General features: G+C 36.7%; 1 protein-coding gene across 1 annotated transcript; it reads left to right on the forward strand.

Moving 5' to 3' along the window:
• The first annotated feature begins 1270 nt into the window (after positions 1–1270).
• Smp_125360 (tyrosine kinase) lies at positions 1271–18484 on the forward strand. Its single transcript, XM_018794314.1, has 11 exons — positions 1271–1479; positions 1526–1632; positions 4055–4403; positions 6371–6527; positions 7935–8034; positions 9638–9802; positions 12083–12229; positions 12389–12479; positions 13664–13750; positions 15957–16427; positions 17907–18484. Exons 1-11 carry the CDS (start codon positions 1342–1344, stop codon positions 18105–18107), a joined length of 2013 nt encoding a protein of 670 aa, XP_018648739.1. The 5' UTR covers positions 1271–1341; the 3' UTR covers positions 18108–18484.
• Positions 18485–18498: the final 14 nt, after the last annotated feature.

An 18498-nucleotide genomic window follows, 5' to 3' on the forward strand; every position in this document is an offset into this window, starting at 1 on the left:
GATGCAAACACACAAATTCATCATTTAGCAGAGGAAAATAGGTAATATAACGCATACATAGAGTACAAGGATTATCTATGTTTCACAACTATTTTTAATGAATGTCTAAGATCAGTTCATAATGTAAACTATGAAAGGTTCACTAACCCCTTAACTCCAGTAACTATATCATTACTTCGAGCTGCGAATACACCACCGAGGATAAACAAGCTACTACTCGTTATGCTGTGACTTTTTAGTAGAACGGAAGCTTATATGGAGTTCAAGGTAGTCAGACGTATTTGTGCCACAACCCTTCAACTTTCAAAGGAAATTTCAAGAACTATGTTGCAGACAATAGTTACAACTTAGGAAACTCCTCCCTAGAAGTTTCCCAAGTCGAAAAAGATTTAAGAGTGTTGGTACCCTATGACCTGAAGTCGTACGCTAACTGTGACAAAAACGCCTTTCAAGCAAACCTTGCACTGGTAACATTGAAGCGCATTTTTGGACAGTTTGACGGTAGAACTTTCCACATAATCCTCAATCGTTTTCCCCATTTAGAGTACGGAAACATAGTATTTCCTCCCTCCCTCCAAAAGGATAAGGACACTCTGGAACGCACCCAATGTCGAGCTACGAAATCAGTTCGGGGACTCAAATTCAAACCTTATGAAGAGCGCCTCCATTCATTTAATCTTTACCCGTTAGCGTACAGGCATCTTGGAGGTGACCTTATGACTTACAGTATCCTTAACACTTCTAGTCATCCCCTTAAACATCTTCTTAAGCTTAGTCACAACACTGACATAAGAGGTAACACCCAGAAACTGGAGACCCAACATAACAAAACAGACTGCAGATACAACTTCTACTCCGTAAGAGTTGCCGACTGAGCTGGTCCAAGCGACTTCCCAGGAGTCCTTTAAGGGGAAACTTGACTTATTCTTAAGGACTAAGGATAACATATTATTACGATTTACCAAATTCCTTTTTTCCTCTATCATCGTTAATATACCTAGGTTCTTGCCTGGAGGTATTGGTGATCTACTGCTACTAGACACCTCAGCCCGTTAAGAGAAAGCTTCTTCTATTCCGTCCTCAACCATTTCAGCCATTTGAATTTAGTAAAACTTAGATTACAGAAAAACAGGATCCTGATTACATTGTTGTAACGAAGTGGTGCAAAGTAAAAGTAAGGGGATAAGGAATCAGTTAGTTTAACATAGGTCATTGGAATGAGATTTTTAATTGAATCTGTGATTATTTTACCTCCCTAGTTCAAATGTGTACGGTGCATTCCTTTTGGAAGCAACGTATAAAACAACTAAAATGCAAATCCAAACGACGTGCCCATAAATTATGACCTTTGAACGTATGATGGAATGCGGGTTCAAAGCTGGGGATGTTGTGAAAGCCAATTACACATTCAAGAAGGACAAAAATGAAGATTTACCATTTAGTAAAAATGAAACACTAGAAATCATTAATATTGGCAAAGTGAGCTCAAATTTTTAAACTAAACAGTATCGATCTGTTTATCAAGGATCCGAATTGGGCCCATGCGAAGAATGCTTTTGGAGAGACTGGGCTTATCCCCCTAAATTACGTTCAGCGAAAGGCGGATATTTTAGAAAATCTCAAAGATCACTGGTAATTAAATTACCTATGTTTCAAACTGAATGAACCAATAATTATATTTATGGTCTATAAAAGTGGTGACATTTGTATGTCGTCTACATCTTTATGCTCCTTAGTGCTAAACTCCATATACATGTTGTAGTTATAACATGGTGGTACTCTCATCATTTTGTCAGTACATGGTGTTAGATGCGCCCATAATAGGTGAGCCATCCATCGTCCCCAGAATATGGCGTATTTTCGTCACAGGTACTTAGGGTATTACTCATTTCTGAATGCTATCAGAATGGCAGTAATTGTATACTGTACATTAGAGCCTAAGCTACCCAAAATTTGCACTCAACTTCAAGTTAAGTTTTCGGTTCTCTGATTTGACGTCTAGGTACTGTCCAAAGTTGGTCTGATTATCTTTGATCCTTGTTCATAGACTGGGTAGGTGAATCGATTCCCATCCGTTCATGCATGATTTTCCAGACTAATACTCCAAACTGCAGTCTGAGCAGTTCTACAAAAATAAGCAAATAACGACATCCCACCAATATCCTTGTTAAAGCTGTTAGACCTAGCACAGATGATATTGCGCGTTTGGTTAGATCCTGGCTACTCATTCTGTAATTGGACACAGGTTACCAGCAGAAAGTTCTTGAGTTTGCCATTTACACCGTCTTTAAGCTACCTTGTTACTCATTTAATACTTTGTAAGAGTCTAAATATTTGAATTACTTATCACAGTTTACTACAGACATAAAACTCTTCAAAGGTAATGGAAGTGTTGTAGCGGTTGTGCTATCAAGAGACGAATTTGATCGTATCCGACATCAGATAGATATTGACCTTGATAACGGGTTTGGGTTCCAATTAGATGATTCAGATCCGATAGCCTGTATATTTAAGTCTAGCTCGGTTCTTAGAAGCATTCTTATTCCATTTTATGATTCTACTATCGCGTAATGTTTTAACCGGCAACAACTATTTATTCTTTCATAAACGTTGCAGAAAAAAGCCTCTTTCGTGACCTTTACTCCCCATTAAATCCGTTGATGCGCAAAACTGTGAGGCTTAGATCTTATCGCTTTTTATGGTCCGAAATGAATACTGACATTAGAAGGTGGACACGCACTTGCATGCATTATCAATGGATAAAGATTCACTGGCATACAGTATTTTCATCAGGTCAGTTTCAATTGTCTGATAGACGGTTGCGGCATGTGCAAATTGATGTATCTGGATCTCTGCCACCATCGAAAACCTTTACACCTTTTTACAGCCGTTAATCTTTACATCAGACTAGCAATTCCGTGCCCTTTTAGCGGTATTTCTGTAGAAACTGTCACATCTTTTTTTCTAATTTCGATATTTCTTCCATATTAACTACTAAATGAGAATAGCAGCTTATCACTCAAGTTTTGTCACGGTCGAAAAACTGGTTAACATCAAGTCAAGAGGCACAACGAGTTCTGATCGTAAGATGGTTTTTCCGTTTAAAATTATTAAAATATTGGTTTGTTTGAGAATGTTGGGTATATTCTTATTGGACTAGTTTCAGATAATAATAATCTCAGCTACTTGTTAAGGGATAAATATTCCTTGTGTACGTTTCGAAGAAAAACCCTTAACAATCAAAGTTCTATTATCCCTAGGATTTTTAATCACCTGGCGTCTGATCTAAAGATGTGTAAATAGGCAAAAGGGTAGTAAGAAATATGTGCCTTCTATTTGATTCAAGGATAGGATGTATTTAGCATTGTTAATACTTGAATATGTCTAAACAAAGATTTCATGATTTTTTTACTGGAGTTCTTGGACAATGCTACGAATTACTTTAAACCCCACTCAAAAATACGTGATCATATTAAAATATAATTCAGTAAGTTAGTTATAAAGAACGTAAGAATCTGGTGCATATGAGCAGCAGTCTAAGTTGCCACAGTACATCACACCAAGATAAAGTTGGCAAAATGAATAAAGTATGTAAGTGGTGGTTATGTTTGGTAAAGTCCACTTATAAACATGCCTTCTGATACACATCAAAATTTCAAATGTATTAGGTCTCTTCTATACCTATCAAACTTAAGACCACACTTTAGATCTAAGTGCGGGCTGAGTGATTTTTAACCATGGATCAACTATGTCAGTTAGTGCCATATGCTACTCGTTCCCTGTCGTGACCTACGTCGCAGTTTGGTGAACCCAACCTATATTTAAGACAGTATTAGTCCCATCAGCTGAAATCTTGTACTAAACTATACGTTCTCCGGATGAAGTTATGGTTTGATAGTTAAACTACCAACCGAAAGCATTGAACGATATAATTTCAAATAAGCTACGTTGGTACTTAGTCTCGTGAAATTTTTGACTCTTATGACTGTTGGTTGGGAATTTTCAGTATAATATTTTGTAAATAATGCTAAACACTGATTTCTTCTTTGTTTAGTTGGTATCATGGACGGATTTCTCGTGCCGAATCAGAGAGTTTACTTTCTGGTAGTCCTGTCGGAAGTTTTCTAATACGTGAGTCCGATTTGTACAGTGGCGGTTTAACATTATGTGTTGTTGGACCTGCATGTGCAGTCGGAAGCCCAGATACTACTGAACACCAAAATTCTACAGTGACGCCTCCAAATACTATGACTAATGTACAGCACTATCGCATAGTCCGTAGGCCTTTCAAAGCTACCCCTTCTAACCAACATTCCGAATATTCAACACCTCTAATTTGCAGCAAAATCCACTACACGTTAGACGAAACAGATTGGTTTTCAAGCCTTTTAGAACTAGTTCAGGTGAGTTGTTGTTTTGGGTCATAATGTTGTGTAGTCTAGTAGTTGAGTTAAACAATGTACATGGAAGATTGCTTAAGCTATCGTTTCTTCTTTTAAGGGTCATTAGTGTTAAGTGAGTGTTTCATAAAATAGGTTTTTTATTACATATGTAGTAATTATTTTCGTTAGTTTGGGCGTCAGGTAGTCAACTACAACGTAGGACCAGGCACATATATGCATCGGTCCAAGTTGCCATACCTCATTAGCACATCAAGATGAACACCAAATTTATAGAAATAGTTAATTTGGTGGTGGTAATATAACAGAAAGATTGTATATAAGGATATAGTACAAAAAGAAAGACAGATATGAGGCAATTTTAATCTCAAGGTTTAAGGGAAGATAAAGAGTGTATACACCTGCACCATTGTGATCGATTCTGAGCCATGTCACACACAGTCTCTAACCACTGGTTACGCCAGTTGCGCGGACCCCAACCAAGTAGTCTGCATTTACCAACGTGGCTCAGACTAGAAGTTAGTGACTTCGAGCACTGATGCCATGTTTCGGTTTGGCAGTCCCATTAGCATAGGGAGATGAAAGTTAGACGATTAGTGCGTTATCTCTGAAAACATGTCTATGACAAAGTAAAAATTGGGAAAGCGGACATCCCTGACGACCTTATTTGTTCCCTCCTAACTGTATCCTTCATTTTTCGATAAACGTAGCAGTTGAAAATCGACCCTGCTCTTGGAGGTTCTTGTTAGTTTTTCTTCCCTTCGTGGCGAAATGAAGCGTGATAATTTTGGTCGACAGACGTTTGTCCCAAATGTTACGGTTTAAATGATTCACCGATTGACTGATTTAAGATATGACACTGGAATGTCCAAGATGGATGTTACATCAATACATTGCTGATAAATTAATAAATAAATAAATTTCATATGATATTTAAAATCTGTTTATAATTACTGGGTGACATAAAGCCGGAATCAGTAGTTAATAATGATATCTTTTCGGTTTGTATGTAATAGCTAAATGTTTTATTATTTTCATTTTTGTAAAAGTACAAAGCCGCTAACCATTAAAAAATATGAGAAATTAAGGGGGGAAAATAAGTCAGAAAAATATTTATCTCTTGTTGTGTATATATATATATCATTTGTATATTATTATTGGATAAAGATGACGTCTGTTTGTTTTCCTTCGTGATAATCTATGATATCATATCAGCGCTTTTTTATTGACCGATAAACATCATCAATCATTCAGCATACAACATACAACTTTCATTTGTGTTGGTTCTTTGTATCTTCTCATTGTACAAGCCAGTGGTTATCTGGACTTAGTAGCTAAGTGGATAACGGGATTGCGTTTGGATCGAATAGTACTGGGTATGAGTCTCAGAGTGAACACCAACCCTTAGGATGCACATACATCCAGTTGACGAGTCCCATACAGGACGAATTGTGCGTCTTGGATCCCGCTGTTAACCATCATCCATCTCTGCTTATAATGTCCACTTAATAGTCTAAAGGGTATATTTTTAAAGACAACTAGTTTCACCGTTTACTCTATGGATCTATCTATCATCGCGAATTTACGAAAGGGATGCCTTTCGAACTGAAACATGTTCTGAGTCCTTTATCCATTAATAAAGTTGGACTGTGGCCAACTTTAGAGTCCAAGACGCGCGTTTCGTCTAACTAGGGATTCTTTAGTCGGATACCCATTCATATCTTTTGATATTCTCCTTAGGTCTCGAACCTAATACATTTCATTTAAAAAGCCTGCACGTTATCAGCTGAGTATAAAGGTATACCAATAGAAACTGATCAATTATAGATCTTGTCAGAAACAATCGGAGAATACAAATAAAATTTGTCGATTAGTTTGAATCTGAGTGCTTAAGCCGTCGCATCACAATTTCTTACAATCTCTGTTCAACTCTTCGTTTTATCTTTTGTCCCATTACACCACCTAATCAGTTTTATTCGGAACCCAAACGCGGATTAGTTTGTGCGCTTCTTCATCCAGTCCCAGATATGCAAAGAAAACGATTAAGTGAATTACAAAAATTTGGTTATCTCATTTTTCGCAAAGAAATTGCATTAGGTGATCGTATTGGACGTGGAGAATTCGGTGGTAAGTATATTCTATGTCTAAATCCATTAATTTAATCACATTTCTTAACTTGGTTGGGTAAATTTTATGACTTACCCATAAAGCGTATTGCCGAATTTTTATCCGAGTTGAGTGGTAGTAGTACATCATTTTGTGTCTGCCATTGCTGTGCTCATTTGCGAAATGCTACCTTGAAAGTGGTCTTTGTCACTGTTTGGAGTTTACTAATAATGAGTGAATTATTTGCCAGCCCTGTGTATTTATTTAAATACATAAGTAATGGTACAAAATAAATATGCACCATACAATAAGTGAGATTTTGAAATAATAGGGGAAGTAAGGTGAGTAAAATAAAAAAATGACAAAACGAAAGAGGTTAGTAAATAATAAGATAAACAGTTCAGTTGAGGAAGATACAATCAGGAAGAATTCTTTCATTTAAAGAAGCTGTTTTCACTTTTATGAAGAAAGTAAAAGAAAATTGCAACAGGATCGCCACACTGGCTTCTATTTTGAGCCATGTCTAATAACTTCTGAAACCTCCGAGTTGCACTTTTACTAGGACTTCAATCGGGGAATCATAAAGGACAGACAAATACCAGTCATATACAGTCTTCTTCTATACCTCGGCACTGTGTCATAAACTGGTCACCTATCCGCTTCCTCCAACCAGTCCCAGCGTTGGAAAATAATTAACGATATGGAATTTCCCAAGACGACATTAGTAGTACATGTCCAGGTCACTGAATTCGGTGTTTCAAGATGATGACATTACTAGAATTACTGTCACTGTACCCGAACAAACGTTGCCAAACCTGTGTATTATTAATACAGTGTTAGCGTCAAATGTCACCGATCCTCTGGAGATGACAATAAACAAACTCAGAGAGTTACCTAACATTCTCAACTCAGAGAGGCAAGATATAATAAGCATAGGGTGAAACTGCTCTCACCGAAGAGTTATGAACCCGACCTTTTAAAATCAGATTAACATCATGTAAACGCTAACAACAACCCAGATTATCATATGACTTAACTGATTCAATTATCTTAAGATTATTATCAACCATGACCTAGTTAGCTCTCGACTTTACCTCAATAAACATATAAAACCTTTACTTACATTTTACCAACTGAAAACGACATCAAAATGTCTCCAATATGTTCACTAGTTTATCGAAAGGGAAGTGTACTAAGTAGCATTAGTAGTTCACTCTACATTAGTTTACCAGTATATATATATATATCCTCCATTCGTTTGATAATCAGGCTTGGAATTAGACGACCGTTAGAGCTGATATTTACCAACCACTCGAGTACGACATCTGTGTTCGCAAGTGTGTACTGTTGAAGTATGACGTTTTAGGATTGTTTCAAATAGTCTGTTCACAAGTTTTATTTCCTTCATTTATTTCTTTACAATTACAGAAGTTCTTAAAGCTACCTATCGTGGTCGACAAGTAGCGGTGAAAATTTACAAAAAGACTGCTTCTAAATTAGCTATAACCTATGAAGCATCACTTATGACGTAAGTCTGTTCTTCCACGTAATTATAGTTATGAGTATTGTTGTCATTTAGTATTACATACTGTGATTTCCCATCTTCATCCCCAGTGTTTTTGAATGGTTAGTAATGTTTCAAATCTGATTCAAGGTTTTGTATGAGAGGTTTATGTCTACATGTGTTAAAAGTATATAGAGAAGCTGTTCACTGTTTTAACGCTGAGTTCGAATCCTGGAGTGGATATTAACTCTGTGATGATCCAAGTACATCTAGTTGATGAGTGTTAAATGAGACAAAACGCCCATCTTGTATTCCCTTGCTAGTCACAGTTGATCTATTCTATATAAAGTTGTGTTGTAATGGTTATACCGAGACAATCTACACATATTTCAATTAAAACTGTTCAAAATTCAGTCAAAATATCAACAACGGGACAACCCAAATCATTACAGATTAAAACAATAATAGTAATAATGGTTTAAGACCCTTGAAAGGATGACGATAAGACATACTTCTTCTGTTGTACACACAGTTTAGGCTTCATTCCATGGATAGAAAAGAGCTTTTTCTGGTTTAAGGAGTTGGATATGAAGAAATCTTGGACGAATTATATAAACAACCTTAATATCAGCCAATGGATCAGTGTAGTGATTAAAACGGATTCAATATTCAAGGATAGAACTCCTAATAGGTTTCCTCTTACTCTGTCGTAAAAATTCACTGGAATATATTCCCATAATTCAAGTTGAAAGCAAACACTTACTTACAACCTGTGTATCTTACTCTGCAAGAGTTAATAAACTGGTTAATAGAGGTTCATCGAATTACACTTGACGAAGAAGTTTTGGAGGATGTGAAAACCTTTACATATCTGGACAGCATCATTGATGAACACGGTGGATCTGATGCAGATGTAAGGGTGCGGATCGGCAAAGCAAGAGCAGCATATTTACGACTGAAGAACATCTGGAACTCAGAACAATTGTCAATCAACACCAAGATCAGAATTTTCAATACAAATATCAAAACAGTTCTACTGTATGGAGCGGAAACCTGGAGAACTACGAAAGCCATCATCCAGAAGATACAGGTGTTTATTAACATTTGTCTACGCAAAATACTTCGGATCCGTTGACTGGACACTATCAGCAACAACCTGCTGTAGGAGAGAACAAACCAGATTTCAGCGGAGGAAGAAATCAGGAAGGAGCGCTGGAAGTGGATAGGACACATTGAGGAAATCACCCAACTGTGTCACAAGGCAAGTCCTCACATGGAATCCTGAAGGCCGAAGAAGAAGAGGAAGACCAAAGAACACATTACGCCGAGAAATGGAGACAGACATGAGAAGAATGAACAAAAAATGGATAGAACTAGAAAAGAAGGCCCAGAACAGAGTCGGTTGAAGAATGCTGGTCGGTGGCCTATGCTCCATTGGGGGTAACAGACGTAAGTAAGTAAGTATTTAAGAAGAAAATAGCACATTTAAATTTGATGATAAATTTTCACATAAAAAGAAAATCATTTAAAATCAGACATTCTGTTTTTTTCTTTACTTTTCTTTTCTTTTTCTTTATATAAAATATCTTAATGGATGACCACATTTGAATACAATACTGGTGAATAGAAAATTAAATCATCCTAATTTGGTATCATTTATTGGTTTAGTATATGAACCAGATGATGCTGTATATTTAATTACAGAATATTTATCTAATGGTAGTTTACTTACTTATTTACATTCTCGTACACGTGATGAAATTACAGAATTGACTAAATTAAAATTTAGTATGTAAGTTATGATCGTTGTTATTGTTTTAAAATAAACTTTGTTTCACTTTATAAGCAAAGATGGATAGGCTTCACCCCCCGGGGGGTGGAAATCCGCTTTTGACCGCGCGTTACGTCCCCATTTGGGGGCTCGTCAGATGATGTACCCTGCATTTCAGAGTTGATGTTGACTCTGGGACTTGAACCCAGTACCTTTCTCTTCAAACGCTATCGCGTTATCCACCCAGCTACCCCATTGCACCAGCAAGTGGCTATCAGGACTCAGTAGCTAAGTCGATAACATGATGGTGTTTGAAGCGAACGGAGCTGGGTTCGAGTCCCAGAGTGAACATCAATTCTGAGGTGCAGGTACATCTATCTGACGAGTCCCGAATTGAACGAAACGCGAGTCAAACTGGATTCCACAGTTAGCCACTATCCAGCTTTGCTTATAATGATCGTTGTTATCGTTTTAAAATAAACTTTGTTTCACTTTTCTTAATTAAAAAAAAATCAAAATGTATTCATTTATTTGACTGAATCTATGAACATCATTGTTTTGTGTATGATTGGTGGTTCCAGTTGTGTGTGTGGAACGATCAGCTTAGTGAGTATGGTGATCGAACTTCAGTCACTAAGTCGCTGGTCCTAATCGTGATTCACCTACATCGGTTTGTGAAATCGGGATACTAACACTAGACGTCACATTGAGGGTGTGGTTCCAAACCAATTACCAACATCTGAACATGGTAAATAAGAGTTGAGAATTTACTTGTTCCTAATGTTCCCTTTCTAGTTCTTTTTTCTTTACGGATTCCGAATATGCAACGAAACGCTAACGACAACTGTAATACCATATGCAAATAGTTCTCGCTTCCAGGTTCCCTCTCCAACTATTTCGAAGGACCAATCTTGGGATTATTGCGCGAGATCAAAGAAGATTGATTTTATATCCAATCTAGCTATGTTATTTATCAATTCAATGATTGTTAATTACAGAGTTTTATTAACTGTATAATTGTCACTGAATGCAAAATCATCGCGAAATAATGATTACAAGAAAACCAAATACACTAAGAACCAATTAACTAAATACAACTGGAATACTAAACAAAAATCATCTTCAATGGATATACGAATTAAAAGATCGTTTTTCTATCTTGTACGTTGTATTTTAAGATAAAGCATCCTCAATAGTTTTGCTGAAGTATACCAAAGTGGTTGGGGATTTTCAATTTATGAGTTGTTAAAAATAAAAGGAATGCTTTGACTAGACCAAAACGTGATATCAGTCTATGAAAAGTGACTGAATTTTTGTTGAACAAATTTTTTTCTTGAAAGAAAAAAGATTGTTAGTTCGAGATCTGAGATGACTTGGTTGAAAAACACCTGAACCTGATTGACACGAACTTGTTCATTTTTGGATCCGCTAGTTCACGGTCTTTTATGAGTTTTTCGTCTTTACCCAACAATCAAACTGGGTTAGGTGTAGTCTTGGCGATCTAGAGGCGTGAGTACCATGCCCAAATACTCAATACTGATCATATACGGTTTTTTTGTGAGTAGTTTTAGATTAGTTAACCTCATACTTTTAAAGCCTTACTGTAGGCAACAGAAATCCATGAGAGTTCCGATCTTTTTCAATCCCCTCTCTCCGTTATAGGAAGGCATTATCACTTCAGGTGCTGGTTGTCTGAGTGGAACATGTTACTGTTGTCACATTCCCATTGCAGTCGACTGTACGACTTCATGCCCTGACTATGAGTTTGTTGTCTTTAGTCTTACCACTCTCCAACCATGTGACCCAGCATGATAGAACCCAAATGAACGGGTGATCTAACCAATACGGCTCGGTTGAATCATTTCGATATGTGAGCGTAATCGTCACTTCAAGGTAACCGCTACGGTTGGCAGTCATTAACTAGAAATGAAGCATGTTGGTGCACATCATCAGTAAGCTTTTCTATTCATTGGAATAATTCAGGAGGCTTACAGTTAGTCTTGTTTCCACACAAATTAACATAAAAAATATTTATAATATCAATTAAATTTCAACTTTGTGGGATGATTACTATGATAAGCGGTTAGACGTCTTATATGAATGTGTTAGACAATGAATAAGGTGATTAATTATTGATCAGAAGCGTATTGTGATACTAGTAACCATGACAACATAGAATAGGGGACTTCTACCAGTGTTTTTCAAACTTACATTTGAATTTATGGAATTTTACGTGGTTTGAAACCTTTTTTAAAATAAAAATTCTAGGGTTTGATGATTCTTCTCGTTCTTTTTATTCAGTGATGTTTGTCGTGGGCTAGTTTATCTTGAAGAACGTGATTTTATTCATCGAGATATAGCAGCTAGAAATGTTCTGCTGTCTGGACAAAAGCCTAATTTAATTGCTAAAGTTGCCGATTTCGGTATGGCTAGAGATTTACATGATTTGTCAATTGTTCCTGGTGCTACGTCAAATCAAACGTCGAGATCGAATAATACCACACCAACGTTAGTTATTCTTAATTCTCCATTAAGTGATACTATTGAAAAATATCCTAAACCTGATCATGAAACTGATCGTCAATCTTTTGAGGCAGCTAATAACAGTAATAATAATACATCTTTAAATCCAATGGTATTGCATGATAATGCAGCAATTCCTCTTAAATGGACAGCTCCAGAAGCTGTACGCGATCGAGTAAGGACATGTTTCCACGTTAATTTTGTACTTTAGGTAGTTTTTTTCCGGAAAAGTTGATATTTATTGTTCTGGCTGATTGGTGGTCTGTCATGATATGAATTTTCACGTTTTCAGGCTAGGCAGTAAAATTTTGATTTATCGATAAACAGCTGTTTGAATCAAGGTGTTTAAAAGTAGTTGGGGCGAAATTCTGGATGATCTATGCTTCAGGCTAGTTGACACTGGTCAGTAAGGCGTATCTTTAATGCTAAGGAAACTGATACTTCTGGAGGTATTCAAACTGACATGAAACCTCGGTCAAACAGGGTTTCTTTTTGGTTACCTCCAATCACCTTACAACTTCAACATGATGCAGTTAGTCGTGTGTAACGCAGAACTTAACACTTGTATATCGGTTCAAATTGTCTTACTACCTTAGCACAGTGAGATAAAATTATTTCAAGAAAAAACCCTGAGTGCTAGACATAGTAACAGTAACAGTAGTAGTAAGAACAAATTAAAGAAGAAAAAAGGTATAAATAGAGTTCGGGACTCAGATTCTAATAGGAAGATAATGAGTGAATGCATTTACACCATTGCAAACTATTTTAAACCATATTATCCACAATCTTTAACTATCAGGTACGCTAATCATTCTTAATGTCGAGTCACTTAGACTTGTGGTCATATTACAGCTTGATCGATAAAACCTACTACCCAATGATCATTCAATTGTGCTAAGCTTTAAGTCATACAGTTACTGTAAGGACAATTGATTCTATTGAGCTACCCAAATTTTAATAGTTAGAGCACAATTCAAACTTATTCAAAAATAAAAGTTGGCACACTCTAGGTTTGTTTAATGATAAAACACAGTGTTTCCTAAATGTATGTGTGTGTAGCCTCAAAAAGAAAACAACTGAATATCTTTACTGATAAAATTAACTTGTCTAATTTCATTGGGGTCATCGACCGATCTAAACTAAACCATCATTAGAAACTTGGAATCAATGGATAGCTATTTCGTCCTAGAATGGATCTCCTTAGCGGTTTGCATCCACGACCCCGCACGCGGGACTCGAACCCAGGACCTGGATCAGTTCATGAATTTAATGAAATTCAATAATTTTCACAACCTCATACTGATAATTAATCTAATTTTTATTTGGTTCGTTTTTGTTTAAACTTGGAAAAACACCAAGTTGTTTACAACAAAATCTGATGTTTGGAGTTTTGGCATATTATTATGGGAGATTTATTCTTATGGACGTATACCATATCCACGAATGGTAAGTTATTTAATTCATTGATTTATTTATGGGTTCTTTGATAACTATTCAATCTCATTGTCAAGTCTATCACTGGATTACTTGTCTAACAGGGAACAATCAAATAATAAGGGTTTTATTGAAAAAAGCACCGTCTTTTCTCAGAGAGAATGCTATTCTGTTCCCCTTAGTGTTTGTAAACATAATATGTACTTTGAGTGTATGTGTGAAAGATTGACAGTCGTTAATATTTATTTTGATGAGCTGACTACCAGTCTTGCTTAGATGAATCCATTTTAAAACGATAAATTCATTGACCATCGGAACAAAAGGTAAATTCTGTGTAAACCAGAAAATGATCGGAATCCGGGAAGTTACTCCGAAGGGAGTATCAGTCTTGCCCATTAAAATACCGCCGATAACTGGTTGAGTCTATACTCGGTTTGAGTCTATACTTGAGTTTCAAAGGAGGGACGCAAAACAGAACATTAGTGATGACTGTATCGTATGATGATTACCTTTTGTACAAGGCTAGGGAATGTTGACTTCGTCATCTGCGACTATCAAGTCTCTACTTATCACCTAAACAATTCTCATCTCCTAAACGCTGAACTTGGCCATTCACATTCCTAGTTAACACCACCATGTTTATCTTTTGCCGGGAGACAATAACAACAGGTTGTTTTCTTGGGCCCCATGTGATCGAGCCGTAATGTCGGGAAAGCAGAAGTATGACCTCTTTCTACTCTGACTGTCGATTAGTTCACCTTTGTTGTCAACAGGTTCGGTAACCTATTTAGAAATTTACTTATCGAACAATGAACAGCAACCAAGATTTTAATGTTTATTGGTTCTCGAACTCCTTTTAACACAGTGGCCAGTCAGAAGATAACAGTAGAAAACAGATCAGTTCTCTATTGTATCCAGTGCAATCATGACTAAAAACTCATACAATAATTGAGAGTAAAATCCTGACCACACATCAGTATAATTAAGAAATCACAATAATGGCATAACTGAATAGTAGGTTCGTAATAAATTAACAATATTGTTGGAGACGTTAGACCCCGAGAACTCATTTGGAAAAGGTCCTAATTCTGTAATTTTATTCTGGAAATTTAAATTTTATGTTTTCGCGCCAAGAAACGCTTAGTTGAACTACAGCTTACACTTCCCACTCGGAATTCCTTGACTGTCATTGGTTGACGGATTTTTTAGTACGCTATTTTGTGGCTCTCCCAAGGCCGTTTCTATCATGGTATAAATAAGCTTAGTTTGTGTGCTTAGTGACCTCGTATTTTGTGGGTGCTTGTAGAATACATTCTTACGCCTCATCAAAACTTCTTGATCTAATTAGCTGGGCCGGGGACAGCGGATTAGAATTAGCCTATCGTGTCATTGACCTTCGTTCCGTTTACCGGGTAAGGTGAACTCGTAATAGCATCAAGCATATCAAATATGACATGTAACAACAGTAAGCAGAACGAAAAGGGTTACAAAGAGGAGAATATATATCAGTAGTTTAAGTATTTAATAGTTATACAACAAGAATATAAACAAAATAACTTCAGACAGGAGACAGTTCGAACTTTTCTAACAACCGTCCCGTTATACTACCTTAGCATTACTGTCATGTATGGTACAATTATTTCAAATCTTTTGCTAACGTCAGAATGGGGATTTGTCGATATTGTAGGTTTTTAACAGTCGAATTCATGAGTCGATCTAAGCTAGATCACCATTGAAAACCTGGAAGCACTGGGCGACCGTTTCGTCCTAGTATGGGACTCCCCATTAGTGCGCATTCACGATTACGCATGCAAGATTAGAACTTAGGATCTTCGGTCTCGCACGCGAACGCTTAGCCTCTAGACCACTGAGCCGGGATCCAAGGGTGTTGATGTTTAACTTTAAATGATCCATGATCTTGCGCTAATGTGTTTTGATAACTTTGACTATAATGTACAGTTGTTTCAAGCTTTATGTTGATTGTAATTAACTGACAACTAAATATCTCACATATTATGAAATATTAATTGTAACTCACAGACTACAAAACTGATCCTTTTCATTGTATTGCCGTGTTGTTCAGATTGTAACGTTTACTTTACACTTTTGTAATTTAACTTACATAACTTGTTTCTCATGAATCTATTGACAAACAAAAACATATTTCGAAAGAATTTATAACTATTTATGTTGTGTGGGATTGTTTTTTTTTCGCTAGATGGCTAATCAAGTATTACGTCATATTGAGTCTGGATATAGAATGAAATCTCCAGAAGATTGTCCATCTACAGTATATGCTTTAATGTTACGTATGTGGCAAAGTGAACCAAGTAACAGACCAAGTTTTGTGGAAATCTTGAGAGAACTCTTGAATTTACATAATACAATCCCTAATATGTGTAATTCTACACTTATTCCCCCTATCCTTCCATCGAAACTCGCTCATCCAGTTTCCACTAGTAATTCTACCGTGAACAATTCTGTTTTAGATATGAATAAAACATTTAGTGACTGTGATAGTACAACCCTTTGGGGTACCCCTGGAAATAAGATAATAACTGTGACAAATAGTCACAACTCAACGACGTATAAAAGACCTGATAATCATGAAAATCGACCATTGGTGAAAAAGCAGTCGATTGATAGTCGCCGTAAGTATATTCAACGACCTAAAACGTTAGCTGACTTGGTAAGTTGTACTACACGTTTATGGCCACTAGATTTTGTATAGTTTTTCTTCAGATATTTTGTTGTTTTAATTCATCCACTGTGTACTTTTTAGGTATGAACAGTAATTATTGCCTAAATATCAATCACTATATGTAACCTACCAGCTGATTTAAGTATTATGGCGAGGTTTCTGACTACGTCTGAGGGTAATCTGTCATAGCAATTTTCGATTCCTGTCAAGCAACTGTACGATCGTAGCTGAAGCCTTGACATGGTAGTCTGGTGATGACTCAACTGAGCTATATTGGCTGGAACACAGGTTCCTTTATGCTAGACAGGTCGGTTGAAGAACGTTAAAACTAAAAACAGCAACTTAAGGTCTGGGGGCAAAGTTGTACAACCGACTACAATGTGGATGTGACACTAGTAAGATGTATCTCTCGGACAACCAGTATTTGGAGCGATGTTTCCTTCTCACAACGAAAGGAATGGGTTAGGAAAGGTCGACCTTAGAAATGTGATACCACACCTTATCCCACCGATCTCCGTCTCTTGAGGTAAGACCTTCCGAATTATAGAGGTAACACCCTAAAAAATTCTCATAAAAAGGCCTACATTCAGCGGTTACGTCCCCGGATCACTAACCCAGCTTCATTTTCAGGTCCCTCTAGAGAAAATTTCCTTCCGCGATGTGTGTAGCTAGGGAGTGACAATCGCCTTTATACTATGTAACAGCATCCGAAATTGAATTTCTGTCAATCAACTGATGACGGTATTTGCGAGTATACATCCCAGGTGATCGTCATGAACTATATACTAGAGTAAGGAAATCGATTCAATCTTGACCTAATGAATAAAGGTAATTCTATCTTTATTTAAACATATAAATATTGGTACAAGGAAGCACCAGATAAATATGCACCGCACAAATCTCATTTGATTTGTGTGAGCGCTGCGATACTGCCCAGTTACCCAAACTGAAGCAGGTGGTTTTCTTAGGCGACCACACTCAGAGACTTTGACCTAAATGTCTGATCTACAAGGCAGTGGAGCATCGTAAGGAGATGCAGTCCCATGGTAGTCGGTCACCAACGATTGATTCATACGCCGTTTGTTTCCTCAGGATACTGGAGCCAGCCGATGTGCACCATTGGTTTGGAATGAGGGTTTTTCAACTCCCCTAGGTGGACTTTGCGTGTCCACCAATTCGGTTAAAGCGCCGGACATTCGCTTTTCGTCCTCTCACTTTCGTAAACAACACGCCTGTCGAGTGAAGGCAGTGAGTAGGACTTCCCTGGCAGAGGCTATATATGCGTGGCCACGTGAGAGCATTTTGAGAGGGAGAGCGGACTCTCCTCACTCTCGGCCGTACGCGGTCATTTGGCGGCAAAGTGCACACATCATTAGGCCTTCCATCAGAGGATGATCATTTCAAAAGATTTGATCTAAAATTTCAATATTATGTATTCATACATTTTATCCTATTACATTTTTACAGATATCTGAACCATTAAATGAACAAATATCTACTCATAATAAATTACCTAATAGAACTAATTCAACAATGAGTCGTTCATTCACTTCAACCATAACAACAAAACCATCTAAACATTCTTTAACAATAAATAATCATTCAATTCAGCTATCAGATGAATCAAAATCTGATTATAATTTACCATTAGAAAATTTAAAATTATAAAACAAGAATTATCTTCCTCATTTTTCCTTTTTCTTTGTTTTTGTTCATTTCAAGCGCCTTGTTTTGTACATTTGCTTACCATATCAATGATAAAATTACGTAATGTTGTCTGTACTTTGGTGTTTGTTACATCATTAGTTATTGTCTTTTATTATTACTATTATCATCGATACTACCGCTTATTAGTCTACTAAGACTTAGACCCATTGTATTATATATTTATATATATCGACACTATCAACAGAGAGGGGTTTCTTATTTTCGCTGTTGAACTGTCAACAGTTCTTTTTCAAATCTTGAAGTTTGCTTCTCTGTCTTTTCCTTTTTGTCTTCTATAAGCGTTTGGAATTCTGTTAATCAATATACGATGTATATACATATAGATATTTAT

The sequence above is a fragment of the Schistosoma mansoni genome, chromosome 1 (genome assembly GCF_000237925.1).
Source record: "Schistosoma mansoni strain Puerto Rico chromosome 1, complete genome".
In the NCBI taxonomy this organism is placed as follows: Eukaryota; Metazoa; Platyhelminthes; class Trematoda; order Strigeidida; family Schistosomatidae; genus Schistosoma; species Schistosoma mansoni.